This window comes from Pongo pygmaeus, chromosome 4 (genome assembly GCF_028885625.2).
Source record: "Pongo pygmaeus isolate AG05252 chromosome 4, NHGRI_mPonPyg2-v2.0_pri, whole genome shotgun sequence".
Lineage (NCBI taxonomy): Eukaryota > Metazoa > Chordata > Mammalia > Primates > Hominidae > Pongo > Pongo pygmaeus.
Window position 1 is genome coordinate 61,371,432 of NC_072377.2, and position 21,897 is coordinate 61,393,328.

Consider the following 21,897-nt stretch of genomic DNA (forward strand, 5'->3'; position numbering starts at 1 on the left):
GTTATCATTAACAAATATTTTTCTTTGCATTAGATAAGACAGTATAGAAAGACTCCGTCTCTATTAAAAAAAAAAAAAAAAAAAAAGAATTAGTAGGGCTTGGTGGCGTGTGCCTGTAGTCCCAGGGGCTGAGGTGGGAGGATCACTTGAGCCTAGGATGTCAAGGCTGCGATGAGCTATTTTGCCACTGCACTCCAGCCTGGGTGACAGAGTGACAACTTGTCTCTAAAAAAATTAAAAAGAAAACAAAGAAAAACAAAAGAAAGTACATTAGTTCTAGATGAAATCTTTCTGTAAAAAAAAGAAAAGAAAGGACACTAGCAATATTGGAAGAGCTAGCATATTTCATGAAAATGTATGACTTCAGGATCTCAATGGTCATTCTGATTCACCAGATTATTAATTTTTCTCTTGAAAATTGTTGAGGCCGGGTGCAGTGGCTCACACCTGTAATCCCAGCACTTTGGGAGGCTGAGGTGGGCAGATTACCTGAAGTCAGGAGTTCGAGACCAGCCTGGCCAACATGGTGAAACCCTATCTCTACTAAAAATACAAAATTAGCCGGGCGTGGTGGCACGTACCTGTAATCCCAGTTACCTGGGGGGCTGAGGCAGGAGAATCATTTGAACTCGGGAGGCAGAGGTTGCAGTGAGCCAAGATCACACCATCACACTCCAGCCTGGGCAACAGAGTGAGAGACTCTGTCTCAAAAAATAAATAAATAAATAAATAAATAAAATTTAAAAAGAGAGAAAGAAAATTGTTGAGAAGACACATTCTCCAGATCAAGTTTAATTGAAAAAAAGCAATTACTTCATATGTTTATGTTAGTTAAATTCTGAAGTAACAAAAAATCAGAACAAAGCATTATATTGTGTTCATTCTGATTTCTGATTTTAAAATAGTTTGTAAGGTTAATTTTTAAATGTTGAAAATGGCTAGGCATGGTGGCTCACACCTGTAATCCCAGCACTTTGGGAGGCCAAGGCAGGTGGATCACTTGAGCTCAGTTCGAGATCAGCCTGGACAACACAACAAAACCCTGTCTCTAGAAAAAATACAAAATCTAGCTGGGTGTTGTGGTGCACGCCTGTAGTCCCAGTTACTCGGGAGACTGAGGTGGGAGGATCACCTGAGCCTGGGAAGCAGAGGCTGCAGTGAGCCGTGACTGTGCCACTGCACTCCAACCAGGACAATGGAGTGAGACCTTGTCTCAGAAAAAAAAGAAAGAAAGAAAGAAAAAAATGAAAAAGAACAAATTAAATGTTGAAGATGAAACACAATTGAGGAACTACTTGCTGTTCTGTGCTTCGTTGAGAAGAATCAGCATCCGTCATTCTCTTCCCCACTTCCTACAGTCTCACAAGTCAGATCTTTCCTGAATAGACCTACTGATGAAGAAGTGAGGCCAAATTAACATGTAATATCATTATGACAAAGAAATAGACAGTGATACCAACACTTATGAGACTGGGGCAGCTTTGCCAGATATATTAAGGTTTCTTTTTGCCTAACCAGGAAGTTTACTGATTTGTAAGAACCAGTCCAGGTTGGGTGCAGTGGCTCATGCATGTAATTCCAGCTCTTTGGGAGGCCAAGGTGGGAGGATTGCTTGAGTTCAGGAATTCAAGACAAGCTTGGACAACATAGTGAAACCTCATCTCTACTAAAAATAAAAATAAAAATAAATTACCTGGGTGTGGTGGCACATGCCTGTAGTCCCATCTACTTGGGAGGCTCAAGGAGGAGAATTGCTTGAGCCCAGAAGTTTGAGGCAGCAGTGAGATATCACTCCAGTGCACTCTAGCCTGGGGCAACAGAGAGAGACCTTGTCTCCAAAAACAAACGAACAAAACAAACAACCAAACAACAACAACAAAAAGTCCAGATTTTCTCATACTCTGAAATTGTACAAACTACAAAAAGACTGTTTGGCTCTAAGCTTCAGGGCAAGCAGTCAATAAATATTTGTTGGAAGAATGAATGAATAAATGAATGAATGAATGCATTATAATCAGCTATTACTGGTCCAGAACAAGATAAGCCGAGGCCTGAGACTAGGTGCCAGAAAAGGAGATAATTTCCTCTTGACATTAGGACTGAACCCCTTAGAGGCCTTCCTGCCTATCTGAGTGATGTCTAAGTTCTTAGGACGTGTGATTTAAACTAACCTTACTCCTTACCAACAAACAGTGATTGGTTATATAAATAGCCAAGTAATTCAGACCCATATATGTCTATTTTCTGCACAAAAGATCTGTACTTTGCCTGGTTGTAGAACCCTTGTCCATCCCCTTAATTCTGGAAGAGCTGGTGGAAGGGAAGACACTGTCATGTCTACTTCCTTCCTGACTTGGACCCATTTCTAGGGGCTGGTGTTTATTTCTTAGTTACAAAGGGGGTTGAAGGGGGCACACATATATTTCCTGAGTGTTTATAGTGTGCAGGGAGTGATAACAAGAGCAGGCATGAAGCCATAGTCATTTCTGCCTGCATTAAGACCAGGCTACCTACCTTGAATAGAAAAACTGGCTAAACTGAGTGGTGAGCTGTTAATAGGCTCACAAGGTAGCAGGGAGAAGCAGTGATCGTCCAAGCTCATGATGAGCTCTGAGGGGAAATCCCATTTCTGGGTGTAGCTGAATCATGCTTACATATATTACAGCAGTCCCCAGCCTTCCTCGCACCAGGGACTGGTTTCGTGGAAGACAATTTTTCCACGGACGGGGTGCAGGGTGGGGGGCGATGGTTTCAGGATGATTCAAGCACATTACATTTATTGTGTACTTTATTTCTATTGTTATCACATACTCTTCATAATGTAGAATCAGTGGGAGCCCTGAGCTTGTTTTCCTACGACTAGACAGTCCCATCTCAGGGTGATGGGAAACAGTGGCAGATCATCGGGCATTAGATTCTCATAAGGAGTGCACAACCTAGATCCTTCTCATGCACAGCTCACAATAGGGTTCGTGCTCCAGTGAGAATCTAATGCTGCCACTGATCTGACAGGAGGTGGAGCTCAGGCAGTAATGCGAGTGATGGGGAGCAGCTGTAAATACAGATGAAACTTCGTTCACTCACCTACTGCTCACCTCCTGCTCACCTCCTGCTGTGTGGCCCGCTTCCTAACAGGCCATGGACTGGTACTAGTCTGTGGCCTGTGGGTCGGGGACCCCTGTCCTAGGAGATCTGTGAGCAATGTCTGAAGTGTTAGTCAAGGGAAACGGAGCTCATCCTTCTGAGGCTGAGGCCAGGCCTTAGCTTGCCCATTGCAGAGGACAATTCTCTGGGCTCTAAGATGTGGCTTTTCTTCCTCATAACCTGTCGTTTTTTATTATCAGTGTCTAAGTAGTCAGTAAGTGTCATTGGCTTCTCTTAAAAGCCTTTTGGAAGTACTTTTACGTCACATGAATAGAAGCAATGGAGATAATTTCCTTCCTTCACCTTCATTCACTGTTATGTCTTTGGCCCAGGTTCACTTTCAGCACACCGGAGACATTGCTCGTGGTCATCTGTTTGTAACTGGGTTCAGTTCTTGGATTCACTGCTTATGTGGGGTCATTTGCAGTCTCCTCCGTCCTCCTCCCACCTTCCAGTCTTCCAGTCTACAAAAATTTCAGTTCCCTATCTTTCATGTCAGCCAGTTAGATTGTACCTCATCCTTTGAAGGGAACTGGGAATCTTTCTTTTGCTCTCATTTTCCCCAGTTTGTAGACCACTAGTAGTGGCAAGGTGGTTTACCATTCACCATTAATAAACATTTTACTAGGGGTTTAATAATCAACATGTTATTTCCTGTTTTTCACACATCAATGTGAAAACTACCTTTGTCTCTCTAGTGACAATTGTGCTGGTGTGACATACTGAATGGAAACTGTTCAGCTTTCAAAAACTCATTCAGCTGTCCAAAAAAACCAGGGTTAGACTGGAACAGGGGTCAGAATACAAAGGCATTTGCTCTGAAAGACTATAGTTTCTAATGGAACATACAGTTTGTTGACAGTCTTCGTCCACTAGTATTTACATTTCTTTGTCAATATCTAGGAAATATGTGATTCTAACAGAATTCTCTGATTTCAAAATATCATTTTTCCCTCAAAGACCATCAGAGAGTCTCACTACTACATGTCAGAGGTGCTATCATATTTCTTTATTAATTTAGTTTTTGACTTGGGCATTATATTTTATGCTAAGGTAAAATATGTTGCTTCTTAGTTACCCCATTTAAACCTAGGGTGGATTCCAAAAGGTTGTTTTCAAAAGATTACCTTTAAAATGCCAGGATGCACATGCTTAGAGACATGCATTTGTAAATTTCAAAAAAAAAAAAAAAAAAATGTAGAGGCAAAAGTAAAATTAATACTTATGATTGTCTTTCTGGAAGGCATTACAGATGGTCCTTGACTTATGATCATTCAACTTATGATTTTTTGACTTTACTTCAAGCACCCATACAATCATTCTGTTTTTCACTTTCAGTATAGTATTTAATAAATTACATGAGATAGTCAACACTGTTATAACGTAGGCTTTGTGTTAGATAATTTTGTTCTGCTGTAGGCTACTACGAGTGTTCTGAGCACATTAAAGGTAGGCTAGGATAAGCTATGATGTTTGGTAGGTTAAGCGTGTTAAATGTATTTTTGGGCTGGGCGTGGTGGCTTATGCCTGTAATCCCAGCACTTTGGGAGGCCGAGGAGGGAGGATTGCTTGAGCCCAGGAGTTTGAGACCAGCCTGGGCAACATGGCAAAACCTCATTTCTACTAAAAATATAAAAAAGTAGCTAGATGTGGTGGTGTACACCTTGTAGTCCCAGCTACTTGGGAGGCTGAGTTTGGGGAATCACCTGAGCCTGGGAAGTTGAGGCTGTAATGAGCCATGATCACACCACTGCACTCCAGCCTGGGTGACAGAGTGAGACCTGTCTCAAAAAACTAAAAAAAAAAAAAATTCGACAACGCTATTTTCAACTCACAATGGGTTTATTGGGACATAACTCCATCATAAGTTGAGAAGCATGCGCATATTTCTCATCATGGTGGGGTTTTCTAACATGAGACTGAGTGCCAAGTTGTGCTGTGGTAGAGCTGAAAAGGTTAATAAGCTGGAGCCACAGCAATCTATTTATATTGGTTTACTTCCAGCAAGATGAGAACATCGGAATTCAGTGTTTACTGGAAGAAATAACACCTATGTTAAACCAGGTGATTACTAAAGGGAACTAAGAAAAATGAAAAAAAATTAGCAACCCTAACTTCCAACAACTCTAACTGGTTTAGCACAAAGTGCTGAGTTGGTGGGCACTTTCCACAAATTGCCTGTATAGATGTACAAACCCAATAAACAAATTCAGGAAGAAGGCTTTGCCCAGGGTATACCACACTATGAAATGTGAATGAATTTTCTGGAACAGGAAAATGATGGTTTGGGGATTATATATGTGAATTATGGGACTAGAGAGACCTCACTTTTCTTTCTTTTTGAGACGGAGTCTCGCTGTGTCACCAGGTTGGAGTGCAGTGGCACAATCTCCCGGGTTCAAGTGATTCTCCTGCCTCAGCCTCCCGAGCGCCACCACGCCGAGCTAATTTTTTTTTTTTTTGAGACTCTGTCGTCCGGGCTGGAGTGCAGTGGCGCCATCTTGGCTCACTGCAAGCTCCGCCTCCTGGGTTCACGCCATTCTCCTGCCTCAGCCTTTGGAGTAGCTGGGAATACAGGTGCCCGCCACTACGCCCGGCTAATTTTTTGTATATTTCGTAGAGACGGGGTTTCACCGTGTTAGCCAGGATGGTCTCGATCTCTTGACCTCATGATCCGCCCACCTCGGCCTCCCCAAGTGCTGAGATTACAGGCGTGAGCCAACGTGCACGGCCAGAATACATTTCTTTACTTCTTTTGAAGTTAGGCATGTCCACACAATTTGACTTGGCAAATGAAATGTGAGAGTAAATCATGAGATTGACCTCTCATTTCCTTTGGTTTGGTTTGGTCACCGAAGAAGAACATATTGAAATGGAATCTACATCAGCCGACTCTGCCGGCTGGTAGGAGACATGTATTGTGAATAAGAAACAAACCGTGTCAGCCAGTGAGATTTGGAGGTTGTTTGTTGTTAAAGTAGAAGCTAGCCTACCCTGACTGATGCAGGCAGTGTAGGGCTAGGTAATCTACTTGTGGATGGACATGGATTCAGAAGTAGCCTGTGACACAGCTGAACAACTTAACAGTCTGATGCCAAACAACTTAACAGGTTGATGCTTAAAGAATGACTCTTCAAAGATGAGAACAGCCCACAAACAAAACAAAACAACATAAAAGGAAAATTCTTCAGAAGCTATGTCCTGAAGCCCTTCTGTTTGTAACAGGACTTTCTTTCCCTCTAGCTACTGCCCAGCATGGAAGGCTGATCCATACACTTTCTCCTTTACAATCTCTGATTCATGCAACTATCATTGTCAAAAAGAGATTATGGACTAGGCTGGGTGTGGTGGCTCATGCCTGTAATCCCAGCACTTTGGGAGGCTGAGGTGGGTGGATCACCTGAGGTCAAGAGTTCGAGACCAGCCTGGCCAACATGGCAAAACCTGTCTCTATTAAAAATACAAAAAAATTAGCCGGGCATGGTGGCATGTGCCTGTAATCCCAGCTACTTGGGAGGCTGAGACAGGAGAATCCCTTGAACCCAGCAGGCAGAGATTGCAGTGAGCTGAGATTGTGCCACTGCACTCCAGCCTGGGCGACAGAGGGAGACTCCATCTTAAAAAAGAAAAAAAAGAGATTGTGGACTAATGACATCTTTTATGATTGCTTTCTACATCCCCCTTCCTTGCCAACTCCCTCTTTGCCTCTCTACTTCCTTCCTTCCTGAAAAAAAATGAAATGATCGCGTGCCTACTTTGTGCCAGGCATTGTATAAATTTCTAGAAGTGCAAAGCCAAAGGATTGTGATTTGGCCCCAGAGGAGCTTGTATCTAGTTAATGGTATAGTCTAACCTTTCTAAACAAATACTACTAATATAAAGTGGTGAATGTTATACAGGTACTTGAGATATTCACAAAATAACATCTAGGCTCCCAAATAACATAGAGTGGCCATCATCTTATGTGGCTAAGCCTTGAACTTTATGCAGACCTCTAGCACAAATCAATCCAAACAACACATAATTATCTTAGTAAGATCTGCAGTTAGTAGTAGTCATTCAAAACTTTGCTAAGTCTTAAGTTTGTGAAAGTCTTGAGTAGGCAAGAGACCATTATTTTGAAACAGAAAAATAGTTAAATACGTAGAGTATTTGAGAAATGTGTGAGAACTGCCTGTTCAACTCTGTTGGGCCAGGATGTAGATCTTTCCAAATCACATGACCTTCTCCCTGTTGGCACGATCAATCATATCTGAAAATGATGACATATGGAAATAATTAACAAAGAAGAGAGATAAACATTGTCAAGTGACTTGGGCTGTAGCCAGGAACTGACAATGTTAAAAAATATTTTGCAGAAGATTGTACATTTAGAAGCTGTAAACTGTGACTGATCATAGGAATTTAAATAGGTTTCATTAGTTCAAGTTAGAATGACAATAAATGTGAAGAACATGTCTGGGATGTGTTTTTTTTGTTTGTTTTTTGCTTTTATTCAGCAAAGCATACATTTTTTTTTTTCCAAAACAAAATCATTCAGCAAAAAACCAACCAAAGAACAATAATAAAAAAACAGTGCACATGCCACAAAGCAAACCAAACATAGCTCAGTTTTCCTACTGATAACGTATTTTGTCTTTTAATTTTGGCATGTCGAAGTCACAGAAATTCACAGACTTAATATGCACACCCAAATATTCTAAGTGCTTATTTAGGAAGTATCTTTATTTGGAATAAAGAATTTTGAGTTATAAAACTGATGGCTTATAGAATGCAGCTTACTAAATTGGTCTTCGTTCTTACAAACTAGAGTAATCTTGTCCTTTGAGAGTTGAAAATACATATTCATCTACATTTCTGCAGCAAGTGGCCCACAGTTAATTTTCATCACTGGTGGGGTTGGCAGAATGTTCACTCTCTTCTGCTGCTGTACTGTGTCTTCGTTGACTTGGAATAGCAGGAAGCACTCGGTTTGTCCGCAGAGGTTCTCCAGATAGAACTGGGAAGAAAGAATAGAACAAGACACTTTCAAGATTTGCTTCTCTCACAGGAAGGTGGCAGGAGAATTAATTGTGTTGTGTTTTAGGAGTGGAGGCATTTCTAAGAAGTGTGTCTTGGTGAGAGCTAGACTGCAGAGAGAAGCTGTATATGTATATCTTGTATATGTATCTGTTCAGGCTTGCTGCATGAAGTCTGGGATTTCAAATTTGCCCACATAGAAGACTGTACTAAGTTTGATCAAACATGATTGGGCTGTGCATGCCTGGCAGAGCTCTTCCTTGGAGTGGAGTAGCTGTTGATGTTCAAAAACTGCTCACAAGGCTCTAAAGAAGGCCCAAGACATTTGTACTGTGCTTTTATGCAAACCTCAAAAGGCTCTCAGGCTTCTTTTAGGAAAAGCACTGTGGGCCCTTTCATTTCTTTTTTGTAGAGCTAAGTTGATCAAAGATCTTTATCTTTCCTTCTCTCCTGAAACTTAACTGTGAAAAGCAAAGCTCTTGGGCCCTGCCAAAGAAAACCTCTCTTTGGCTTCTCCAAGCTCCAAAAGCATTCAAGACTGAGTGGCTCTGTCCTTAACTAGATGTTTTTGTGGCTACAGTTCTGCTTAAAGACAGGTTCGGGCTTGAATTTCATTCAATGATAGAATCGACACCATCCAAAACGTTCACTTTCCACACATCTGTAAGGGGCAGAGGAACTGATCTGTCAAGGAAGAGGTCTTGGTTTCTGCTACTAACTCTCTGTGTGACCTTGGACATATCCCTCTACCTCTTAGTTTCCTTATCTGCCAAAAGACAGAGTTGTACTAAGACCCTATTGTTCATTGTTTTTACTTAAAGAGTTCTAGAGCTCTTGGTTTGTCTCCTTCAAACCCTAGCCTAGGGGAGAAAGACATACTGGATATATACTCTGTGCAGTGTGCCAAGTGTTTCACATATGTTATCTCATTTAGTACTCCGATAAATCTTATTAGAATGGCACTATTGTTATGGACAGTGAGGAAACTAAAGTACAGAAAGGTTGTGAAACTTATCTGAAATAGGACAGCTCCTAAATCATCTAACCTGCACTTAGGAGGATGTGGAGGGGCTGTGTGTGTCTGTCTGTGATAAATGCAGTGGGGTGCAATTGGAAGAAAAAAAGAAAATAGAATCCAGTAAGTATTGCTTATTTCATGAGGCAGTAGACTCAGTGTCCTGTAGTTTTGCTCCTGGCTCTACAACGGGAATAATAATAAAACTTGCTTTATTGTTATTGTGCTTCAGAGTATAGATATGAGAATATTCAAACTCAGAATCTCTGGGTGGGGGACCCAGGAATCTACTTCACAACAAACACCCCAGGTAATACTTAGGCACACTAAAGTTTGAAGATCACTGGCCCAATGGAGTATATTAATATTTTATATTAGGAGAGTTTTTTTCATATAAAATAAATCAATAATACCAAAAGTAATCCTGATGAACTGCATTTTTTTTTCTGCTTAGGAATGCATGGACTGTGAGTACAGAGGCGATGTACATTTCTATCTGTCCAGTATAGTAAGGAAACCGATATCAGGAGGCCAGTCTTAAGAGAGAATTTTTAAAGCACCTTCCTAAAGACATTAAATAATACATGTAAAAATAAACTGGTTATTGTTTCAATAGTTCAAACACAAAAATTCCTAAAAGGAGGGAGTATTAGTATTTTTTTTTTAAATAAGCATTTAAAAAAAGCTTTAAAGATGGTCTCTGTTTTCCTGTAATTTATAAGTGTTGGCACCTGATGTTCCCTTGAAAAATGAAAGTAGGGCTGGGCGTGGTGGCTCACGTCTGTAATCCTAGCACTTTGGGAGGCCGAGGCGGGTGGATCACTTGAGGTCAGGAGTTGGAAACCAGCCTGGCCAACATGGCGAAACCCCATCTCTACTAAAAAAAATACAAAAATTAGCCAGGCATGGTGGCAGGCGCCTGTAATCCCAGCTACTTGGGCGGCTGAGGCAGGGGAATCGCTTGAACCTGGGAGGTGGAGGTTGCAATGAGCTGAGATCATGCCATTGCACTCTAGCCTGGGCGACAGAGCAAGACTTCGTCTCAAAAAAAAAGAAAAATGAAAGTAAACTGAAATCACATTTAGTTGTGTCTAGATGTGTTAACATTTGCAAAGGAAGCTGCAGAAGATTCATAATACTTACATTTTTGATCTGGTAGGGGAGCTAGGTTGTTCCGAGTGAAAGGAAGATCCCTGATTTTGTGTCTGTTTGGGGAAAGATGCTGCAAATTTTGTCCTGAAGATAAACATATTTGCATCAATTACTTGAGACTCAACCAAGTGCAAATTACAGAATGCAATGGATAAGAGAATCATCAAAGTTGTTACAGATCACTAAATTTAAGGTGGTAACAATAACAATGAAAACAATGATAGCTACACTTTATTGCATTTCTGTTATATACCAGTCACTGTTTAAATGATAGAAAAAGGTACTAGAAATCATTTCTTGAGTGTACTAGTTTAAATAAAATTTTATAAAGAAACACACTGGGTTACTCACCCCATAAAAGTTAAAGTTGAAAAAAAATGAAAATAATATAGATATGGCATCTCTCATATATTCATCAAATCTTTGATGAAATGAGTGGGTGATGAGTAGAGTATTTTCTTCTAAAGCAGAGTTTCTCAATCCTGGCTGCACATAGGAATTATCTAAGAAGTTAGAAAACATACTGCTTTCCTGGCCACATCCCAGATTATTAAATTAGAATCACTGGAGGTGGCGCATGGTGTCAGATGTTTATCAGCTCCTAGCTGATTCAAGTGCAGCCAGGATGGAGAATCATTGACCTGGAAGACGGAATGGGGTGGATGCACTCGGGAAACCTATTCTCTAACTTGGACAGAAAGCAGTGGTGTGTGCGTGGACCATGTGAGCCAGCTCTTGAGAGCTGATGGTTACATTTTCAGAAATTTTGTGAACTGTTTGACATCACACCAGTGTTTTGAAATCAGCCATGGTGGGTGTATTTACACCGTGAAAAATCAGCAAGCACAGATTTTTCTCCTGGAAAGCCAGCTGTTAAACATTCATCAATGTACTACTGACTTTAAGATACAGATGTTTGATACCTGAAAATAGAAGGGAACACAAAAATGTGATTTAAATCCATTTTAAAATGGACTGGATGGTGTCATGAATAGCAGCTTGGTTGGGCTCTGGGGTCAAACAGAATTAGGCTTGATTCCCTGCTTCCCCACTTTTTAGTTATATGACCTTGGGCAAATGATATTACCTCTCAACACCTCAATTTTTTCATATACAGAATGGTGAAAATAATTGTATATCTTTTCCACTTGTCATGAGGATTAAATTGGAGAACAAGAGTAAAGCATTTAGCTTATAGGGTAAAGTACTCAATAGACCTTAACAAAAAAAGATTATTTGATCTTTTGCCTATCAGTCTAGTAAGAAAGAACCAGAATTGCTATAGCAATGCTCCTAGACTTTAACGGTCTTCTGTTAGAGCAAAATAGCATAAGAAAAAAAGAAAAAACAAGAGGATTAGCCAAGAACACCTTGCATCTGTTTAAGTGAATCTCATGGTGGATGGTCTGTGCAGAAGCGGCCACCTCAGCAATGTTAGTTGATGGAGATTAAATCTCCAGTCTCCCTGGTAGATATTTTGCCATTATATTTTATCCTTTTGAACAATGAACATCAAATAACTTCAGGAGCCATTATTTACAGAGAAAAATTCCTGAGTAGAATTAACATTAAAATTTATATTAGCGAACAACTTATTTATCCATGAACACTTGAGCAGAAATTTGTAAAACCAACAATGAGATAACAATTATGAGTTATGTTTATGGAACACTTACTTTTGTCAGGAATAGGGATAAATGCTGTAGGCATAATCTTATTTAACTCTGACAATCACTTTTTCTTGTGAGATACATTCTATTATCATCCTCATTTTACAAATGAGGACCTTGTGACTTGGAGGAGTTCTAAAAGTGCTCAAGTCACACGCTAGGAAGGGACACAGCCTAGACTTCAACCCTATAGGGCTGACCCTGTAACTTCTATTATTCTGCCTCCTCTAAGCAGATGGGAGCAGTGGGCAAAGAAGGGCTACAGCAGTGACTCGGAGATGAAGGGGAGTTAAACTTTATTCTATGTTGGCATTTTGCTCAGTTTTCAGGGACAGGGTGGAGCCATGCATAGCCCAAAGCTGTCTGGTGCTGCAGGCAACTCCAGGGAGTGTTCAGCTTTGGGGACGGGGTCAAGGACCACTGTCCTAGAAAAAAAGGAAAGCAAATGTTTTCACAGTTACATGACGGAACCCGAGGTGACTGCAGGATTAATAATAATAATAATAATAATAATAAATAGATAATTCAGCAATCATCCATTGAGCACTCATTATATTCCAGACCCTAGAGTACAAAGAGGAGAAGGCAAGGCATTCAGGAGGGGATTGCAATTGATGTGGGAGGAGAGACAGGTAAACATATGGTTTTGAAGCTCCATGAGTAGTGCTGTGATAGAGTTTGTGAGGGCATTGCAGAGGAAGGAATAGTCCAGAGAAGTTGAGGTTTTCTTGGATCCCATAGACCTTGTTCCAATATCTCCTCTGCCACTTCCTAGCTAGCTCTGTGACCTTAGGCAGATGAGCTAACCTCTCTGTCTCAATTTCTTCGGTTATAAAGAGGATAAAATCTCTCCTGCAATGTTGTGGAAAGCGAAGTGTGTAGGTGTGTAGGTCAGCAAGGTGGAGCTATTCTTTTTTTTTTTTTTTTTGGAGACAGTGTCTCGCTCTGTTGCTCAGGATGGAGTGCAGTAGTGCCATCGTGGCTCATGGCAACCTCTGCCTCCCAGGTTCCAGCAATTCTCCTGCCTCAGCCTCCTGAGTATCTTGGACTACAGGCGTGCGCCACCACACCAGGCTAATTTTTGTATTTTTAGTAGAGACGGGGTTTCACCATGTTGGCCAGGCTGATCTTGAACGCCTGACCTCAGGTGATCCACCCGTCTCAGCCTCCCAAAGTGTTGGGATTACAGGCATGAGCAACCGTGCCCGGCCAGGTGGAGCTGTTCTTATTAGGAGTCCTAAGAAAGAGCCATATTTCCGACAGAGATCAGGGTGACCTTCACGTATTATAGAAGGTGAGTTTTGAGCTGGTTCTTAAAAGATTGTAGGAATCGGTCAAGCACACAGAGGAGAGAACCCAAAATAATAACAAGGGCCAAGATGTCATAGAATGAAAAGGTATGAAATTGTCAAGAAACTGAGGTAGAGGTGGGGAACTTCTGAAGGAAGGAACTTCTGAAGAGGTAGGGGTAGGGATTTGAGATGGGCGGTGCAGAAGCTGAGCATGACCATGCCGTGAGGCCCGACCATGCCGTGAGGGCTTTGTTTGCCCAGTTTAGAACCCTGGCCTTTGTCCTGAAAAGATGCAAAACCTTTGATGGGTTTAGACAGAGGGATCACAGGATCAGACCTAACCAGCCAGAAGAGTGCATTGTTGTTGAGACAGTCTAGAAAATTCTAGAGAAGGAAGCTCTCTTTTGCGGGAGAAAGGAAGTGCACACTTTTTTACTCTTCTTCTGATGGCTTATAAATAACCAGGCTAGCAGACAACACCACAGAGCTTTCTGTTCCATTTTCTCTGAAAGCTGCCTGCAATGAATTAAGCTGATGTGCTCCAAATTCCAGGTCTCAAGGATAAGTGCTTCATCCCCCATCTTGCTGCATCCAACCCCTGACAGGTCTCAATAAATGTTAAGCAATAATCATTACAGCTAAATGTTCAGGGCTGCTGATGTAAGCATTGGATAGTGGCTGCCTGGAATTTTAACAGCAGCACTGCTAACTCATATTATTTCTACGAAACCCAGGGCAGGAAAGGAGGAAATCCAAAGATAAAGGGACAATCCAAGTTCAAGTCAGTGCTACAGTGGGATGACTTATCCAACTGCTTTACCACATTAAACTTTCACATAAAGTTTCAACTCTCCTAGACTAACAACAATGACAACACCCCTTCAGTGTAGTGCAGAAGCCTCAGTGATCTCAAAACAATTATTGTTAAAAATGATCACAAATATAAAATCCGTAAGGCTAGGAAAGCTTTTTTTTTTTTTTTTTTTTTTTGAGACAGAGTCTTGCTCTGTCGCCCAGGCTGGAGTGCAGTGGTACGATTTCGGCTCACTGCAACCTCTGCCTCCTGAGTTCAAGTGATTCTCCCACCTCAGCCTCCAGAGTAGCTGGGACTACAGGCACCCACCACCACACCCGGATAATTTTTGTATTTTTGTATTTTTAGTAGAGACGGGGTTTCACTATGTTGGCCAGGCTGGTCTCGAACTCCTGACCTCAGGTGATCAGCCCACCTTGGCCTCCCAAAGTGCTGGGATTACAGGCTTGAGCCATCACACCCAGCCTCAGTGGCTCATATCTATAATCCCAGCATTTTGGGAGGCCAAGATGGAAGGATTGCTTGAGGCCAGCGGTTCTAGAATAGTCTGCGTAACAAAGTGAGACCCTTGATTCTACAAAAAAATGATGACAAAAAAATTAGCCAGAGGAGGAGATGTGTCTGTAGTTCCAGTTACGTGGGAGGTTGAGATGGGAGGATTGCTTAAGCCCAGGAGTTTGAGGCTGAAGTGAACTATGATCAAGCCACTGTACTCCAGCCTGGGTGACAGATCCTATTTCTCTCTAAAAAAAAAAAAAAAAATCCCTCACTCTCTTTTGATAAATCACTATGATAAACACTCAGCAATCATTTAATGCATGATCAAATGACTAAGCTCCTTTCCATTTTTAAAACCTATGACTGTATCTAAACATGAGAAGAAAGTCAATTTAAAGTCAGTTGCAGAAGCATTTTAGTAAAACTATACCCCTTAAAGCTGATTTATAGGCTGAAGACACTTGGGAAATTTATCATGACTCAGTTGCCTAGAATGGCTCCTAGTTATAATCAGCACTCAGAAAAATTGGTTGAAAAAAAATATTTGATATAGGCAGATTCCATTGGAGAAATTCACCTTTCCCTTTCTGCTATTCTGCTGTCCCAGGATTTTTCTAGTTATTTCATTGTGTAAGTTAGCAAATCCCCAAACCATGTTTATTGAATTTCCTTTTATTTCAAATAAGATGGAAATTTCTGGGTGGCACATGTGTCAGAATGTACTAATTCTCTATCCAATATCTACTCCCTCACTTAGAAACAGAAATCCAATTTTGGAGGGATAGCAACGTGGCCAGCTAAAAGACTCCTTGTTGATAGCTGTGAATATATGACCAAAGTTTAGAGGCCAATGAGATGCAAGCGGAAGTGTGGCACTTAAGCCAGATGAGTTCTTAATGGGAGCTGATTCACATGGGGACATGCATTTTTCCCCCTCTCTACTTCCCTCCTCCTGCTCCATCAGCCCCTCGAGGACAGAAGCCATACATTAGGTGATGGGGCACATAGATGGAAAGAGCCTATGTTGCTTGTGATTGTGGAGCCACCAAATGTCTGGGAACTGCCTACTTCAGACTTCTTTCATGTGATAACATTAAACTTTTTTTTTTTTTTGAGACAGGGCCTCACTTTGTCATCCAGTCTGGGGTGCAGTGGTGTGATCTTGGCTCACTGCAACCTCTGCCTCCCAGGCTCAAGTGATCCTCCCGTCTCAGCCCCCAAAGTAGCTGGGACCACAGGCAAGCACCACTACTCCTGGCTAATTTTTTTTTGTGTTTTTTGTAGAGACAAAGCTTAACCACGTTGCCCAGGCTGGTTTTGAACTCCTGAGCTCAAGCAATCCACCTGCTTCGGCCTCTCAAAGTGCTGGGATTACAAGCGTGAGCCACTGCACCTGGCCGTGATAGCAATAAACTTCTTTGTTGTTCAAGCCCCTGTGACTTTGGGTTTCTTTTACAGGAAGCTGAACCCCATCCTAACTGATATAAAAGAGACAGGCCAAGGCTGTCTTTGGAACGGAAAAAGAACAAGACTTTCAGATTTTCACATAATTTTCATAACAGAAGGTATTTGTTTGGCTGGGACAGGCCTAACTTTGGAAAACAGGATGGGTTGAGGCCCTGAAGTGTCAAAAGGTGGCAGACCACTGTGTTCCCTTCCTGATCCTTCTGCAGAAAAAAATGCAAACACTACCCATGCCATCAGCCAAGTGCTTCAGTGCTTTGTGGAGGAAGCAAAATCTTGAATGGAGTTTTTCTCAGACATCAGGAAACAGCCTTAATGTGCTTATCCATATTTATCCTGTGCCTAAATATGTATAAAAATATGAGTGAGGGAGCCACATTCTACTTCAAAGGCTTCAGGCACTGGGCACATGTCAAAGGGTGAAGAGAGTCAAAATCAACTGCATATTAAACGCAAAGGAATTTTGCTCATTCTAAAAAAATATGTGTCCCTTTTCTACTTTTTAAAAAACACATTGTGGCTGGGCACGGTGGCTCACGCCTGTAATCCCAGCATTTTGGGAGGCTGAGGCGGACGGATCACGAGGTCAGGAGTTCGAAACCAGCCTGACCAACATAGTGAAACCCCGTCTCCACTAAAAATACAAAAATTAGCCAGGCATGGTGGCACATGCCTGTAATCCCAGCTACCTGGGAGGCTGAGGCGGGAGAATTGCTTGAACCCAGGAGGCGGATGTTGCAGTGAGCTGAGATCATGCCACTACACTCCAGCCTGGGTGACAAGTGAGACTCTGTCTCAAAACACACACACACACACACACACACACACACACCACCCCCAACAAAATCCCCCATTGCTGTCTTGGTCTTTCACTTTTCTACTCTTAGAGAAAAATGGCTTCAAGAAATAAATTATTTTCTCTCTTAATCCTACTGTAAGAAAAACAACAACTGAAAGATGTTTATAAAGCCTGTCTGACACTCCGTGGAGAGACGGTGGAGTGGTGTGGACTGGACTAAACTGGGGACAGTGGTGTCTAAGTGGACAGTGGTTACTTAGATCCAACCAATTATTGCCATGTGGGAATTTGGGTTTAGTGTTGCCAGATTTTCTAGTTTTTCGAGAGAAGCTAGAATTCTAGATTTTTATATAAAATTTCATAATTTAAAAATATTGACAATTCACTTAAAAACAAGCTAAGGTACTGTGGCACCGAACAGGTTTCGGAAGCTGTTTTGCAGCCTCTGCTTTTGAATAATGGTTCAAAGAATCACCTGTGGATCTTTTATTTTTTTTTCTGTAGAGATGGGGATCTTGCTACATTGACCCCCTGCCTCAACCCTTCAAACTTCTGAGATTACAAGTGTGAGTCACTGTACCCAGCCTATGGATCATTTAAAAAATAAAAATAAATTCTTTAGTGCAATACATTTATTTATAAGGTGGGGAATAGCTACATATACATTTGTATAAAAACATAAATTCCATACCAGGTGCGGTGGCTCACGCCTGTAATCCCAGCACTTTGGGAGGCTGAGATGGGTGGATCACGAGGTCAGGAGATCGAGACCATCCTGACTAACATGGTGAAACCCCATCTCTACTAAAAATACAAAAAATTAGCTGGGCGTGGTGGCATGTGCCTGTAGTCCCAGCTACTTGGGAGGCTAAGGCAGGAGAATCGCTTGAACCCAGGAAGCGGAGGTTGTAGTGGGCTGAGATCGTGCCACTGTGGAGGTTGCAGTGAGCTGAGATTGTACCACTGCACTCCAGCTTGGGCGACAGAGCGAGACTCCGTATCAAAAAAGAAAAATCTTTATCTATATCTATCTATCTATCATCTATCTATCTATCTATATAAATTCTTAGGCTTGGTGTGGTGGCTCATGCCTATAATCTCAGCACTTTGAGAGACCGAGAAGGGAGGATTGCTTGAGGCCATGAGTTCACCACCAGCCTGGGAAACATAGTGAAACTCCATCTCTACAAAAAAAAAAAAAAAAAAAAAAAAGCCAGATGTAGGAGTGCGCAACTATAGTCCCAGCTACTCAGGACGCTGAGGCAGGGGGATCGCTTGAACCCAGGAGAAAGAGGCTGCAGTGAGCCATGATTGTGCCACTGCACTCTAGCCTGGGTGACAGAGTGTGATCTTGCCTCAAATAAATAAATAAATACATACATACATTGTTTAGTGTGATACATTTATTTAAAAGGTGGGATATGTACATATTTCATATCTAAAAATGGAGATATATATGTGGTAAAATATCTCTGGAAGGATAAACAAAAAATGCATTTTTTTTTTTTTGACATTTAGCTTTGGATGAGGGGCACTGGATAGCTGGGGAAGACGCAAGAGGGAGAATTGCTTCGCAACCCTTTGGTATGTGTTGAGATCTAACTCATAAATGTGCAAATGTGTTACCTTTCTACACGTGTCCACACAAGGCATGGCCATTTTCCCTGTTCCCTCACCAAGATTTTGGTTCAGTAGGTCTGGGGTGGAGATTGAATGCCTGATTTAAAAACAATCACACAAACAAACTCCTCACAGGCATTTGCCACACACTAGTTAAGAATCCTTGCTAGTGGAAATAGTAATATTCTTGCTCCAATCTGGTACATACCACACATTTGCTGGGAAGATGAGAAGGCACATATTTGTACTTGATGATTACTTGAAGAGGGGAGAAGCAGAATGTTTTCACAGTCCAGAAATCTCAAATCCAGTGCACTTTGGGAGAAAAGGTGGCTCTAATCACTCATTTTATTCTCACCCTGCCTTCTAGGCTATTGCCACTCCAGTTCCTAGCTTAAAACTCTCGGGACATTTCCAGTATAGAGCCTGCTGAGAATGAAGACAAAATCAAGGACATTACCTGATGACGGATTATGTAGATGGCGAAGATGTGGTGGCACTGAGACCTCCTGGTGACCAGGCCGGACACTGAGCAATCTGTCCAGCAGCTTATCAGAAGAAGACACAGTCCAAACTTTGTAGGAAAATACCTGATTAGAATCACTCCTCCAGGGGTTATCTAGTAACATCTGGCAGCCAGTTCTGTTATTTAATAAATCCTGCTCACTTCGACTTTTCTGAGATCGCTGGGCCATATGATGAGGACCAGAACTCAGGCCTGCATGGGAAGTGGCCCCATGGGAGGCTGTTAGGAAGTTATTGCCCAGGGTGATGGGTGGGAGACTCTGCGTTCTGATTGGTGGAAGCCCCTTACGGGCCAGCGGTTTCTTTTCTGGTAAGAGATATTTTGAATTGTCTGAGGTTTTTTTCTTAAATTCAACCATAGCCACCTGATCACCAGGCTGTTCTTGGCAGTTGGTACCCACGATGCTATCAAAGGTGGTGATGATGTCATTGACTTCCGAGGTGTCCTCCTCTCTGTATCGGTCCCTGCTGGGATCCTTCTGATGGGCTCTCTGCTCTTCTTTCTTGTTTTTGCAGAATATTTGGTTGAGCATGTTGAACCGTCCCTCCTTCTTCTGGGGCCGACTGCTCTGAGAGGGAGGGGGTCGAGTAGGCTCTGTTCTATGCGAATATAAAAGAGCAGGGATGATATGTGAGTATAGTAGAGACATCACTCACCGAAATACCAACCCCCTATTCCACATGCTTCAGCAGGTTTTCTGAGATCCTTCCTAGATACCCCCAAAGCCTTCTCAAGTTAAAGACAGTGTGAAGAACTCACAGTACCCCTGGCAATCCCTCCCAGAAGAGGCTCTTTACCATGGGCAGTCTTTGCCCAAGGAGGACGTTTCTTAGATTTTTCTTGCTCCTTCGGGGATATCCTTTCAAAATTTACACCTAGATCATCTGTTTTCAACAAGAGGTTAACTAAACTGAAAATTAGCTGAAAGTGTTGTTGTTCTCACATCTCAAGGACAGTCAGTAGGAGCACAAGTGGAAGTCAGAGATGAAGCCTAAGGGTTTGAGTATCCTTCAATGAGCAGAAGGATAGAGGAGGTTGCTGAGGTGGGGGGAGTGTGGTTTTAGGCTTTCTCTGACAGAGATCCTAGAAAACATGGACCGAGTGCTGACCAACTGACATTATCCCCCTCAGGGACCCCTTCCCCATTTTAAACTAAAACTTTTCTATCGAAAAGTACTTTTTAAAAAAGTATGCTAAAGAACAGGTGCGGTGGCTCACGCCTATAATTCCAGAACTCTGGGAGGCTGAGGCAGGAGGATCACTTGATATCAGGAGTTTGAGACCAGCCCGGGCAACATGGCAGGATCTCATCTCTATCGAAAAAAAAACACCAAAAAACAAGGAAAGAAGCTTTAGTCTGGGCTCCAGTGAGAGAAGAGGAGGAGTGCATGACCAAAGTCGGGCGTGGCTGCAGAAGAAAGTGAGCAATGCCCAATGCGCAGGCAAATTATAAAGGAAAAAGGCCAGCAGTTGTCGAGAGGTTCCCCGAGGCACTATTCTGTTTGTGTTCCTTGGAAAATTCTGTGTGATTCTCTTTTGAGGCTCCAATTGACTTAATGCTTTCTGCGGTATGAATTAACGATGAAACCTGACCCGTGTGTGTGCCCCTAAGAGTCAGATTGCAACATTACTTTCTGGAGTGAGATATCGCAATCTGCAATTTGAAAAACATCACCACTTATTTTGGATACATATAACGAATGTTTTCTGTACAGGTCACACAGTGCATCCTTTGAATCTTTATTCCATGATGTAGTCTTATCTTTATTCTTTCACCTTCCAATGGGCTTTTTGAAATACTGAATTCTAGACTCCTAATACCACCAGAGAGAGAGCCCCAGGGCACTTCCGACACTCGTTTCCCTATAAAGAATATGTCTGTGTGAATTGATGCTATTGCAGCATCTTGTGTAAGCCATCTCCTCCTCCTGTTACAGCTTGTGCTTTAGGCCTCTGGGTCTCAAAATGAGGTCCACTGAACCCTTGGAGAGGGATCCCTGACTTTTTCAGGGGTTTATGGCATTAAACTCTATTCATAATAACACCACAAAGTTATTTGTCTTTTTCACTGTGCTGCCTTGCATCGATGGTGCAATAGAGGTGGTGGGTAAAATGGTGGCTGCCTCAGTACAGATCAGGACAATAGTGGCATCAATGTACTTGCAGAAAAAAAAAGTCCTTTAACTTAATAATGTCCTTGTTTAGGCAGTACAAGTTATTAATTTGATGAAATATTAACTTGAGTACACTTGTTTGATAAAATAAGAAGCACCCGTAAACAATTCTACTATATACGGAGGTGTGATGATTGTCTTGGGGTAAAGCAGCTGTGCAATTGTTTGAGTCGCGGGCTGAACCAGACACTTTTTTCACGGAACACCATTTTTATGCCTTACAGATAAACTATGGTTATGTAGAGCTAAGTATTTGCAGAAATTTCTGCAAAATAAATAAAGTGAAATACACAGAAACAGAGAGTAAAACAGTGGTTACCAGAAGTGAGGGTGAGGCGGGGGGATGGGAGGTGTAGGTCAAAGGATACAAAGTTGCAGGTAAGTTCAAGTATTTATCCTAACTCAGCCTCCCAAGTGTCTGGGATTACAGGTGCATGCCACCACGCCCAGCTAATTTTGGTATTTTTAGTAGAGATGGGGTTTTGCCATCTTGGCTAGGCTAGTCTTGAACTCCTGGGCTCAAGTGATCTACCCGCCTTGGCTTCCCAAAATGTGGAGGTTACAGGCATGAGTCACTGCGCCCCGCCCATCTCACTAGGTATATTTATATCAAAATATGTATACCTTATAGATGTGTGTGTATATATATATATAAAATAAAAATATATTAAAATGAATAAAGTGGGCCAGGAGCGGTGGCTCACGCCTGT

The 21,897-nt window shown here is 41.9% G+C and overlaps 1 protein-coding gene and 1 long non-coding RNA gene across 3 annotated transcripts in view; one reads left to right on the forward strand and one right to left on the reverse strand.

Moving 5' to 3' along the window:
• LOC129036609 (uncharacterized) overlaps nt 1-19,158 on the forward strand; it is a 129,766-nt gene extending 110,608 nt beyond the window's left edge. The window contains exons 3-4 of one of the 2 annotated variants that reach the window (XR_010126384.1): nt 18,386-18,451; nt 18,858-18,972. This is a non-coding gene — a long non-coding RNA (uncharacterized LOC129036609). Of the gene's footprint in view, nt 1-18,385; nt 18,452-18,857 lie in introns of both variants that reach the window. The other variant, XR_008502606.2, reaches the window with a different exon arrangement.
• The window catches only part of ANKRD55 (ankyrin repeat domain 55), a 136,640-nt gene continuing 122,584 nt past the window's right edge, over nt 7,842-21,897 (reverse strand). The window contains exons 9-11 of the mRNA XM_054487992.2: nt 18,948-19,612; nt 10,322-10,414; nt 7,842-8,143 (exon numbers count right to left, since the gene is read on the reverse strand). Of these exons, the coding sequence (XP_054343967.1) occupies nt 8,022-8,143; nt 10,322-10,414; nt 18,948-19,612 (880 nt within the window). The 3' untranslated portion in view covers nt 7,842-8,021. The remainder of the gene's footprint in view (nt 8,144-10,321; nt 10,415-18,947; nt 19,613-21,897) is intronic.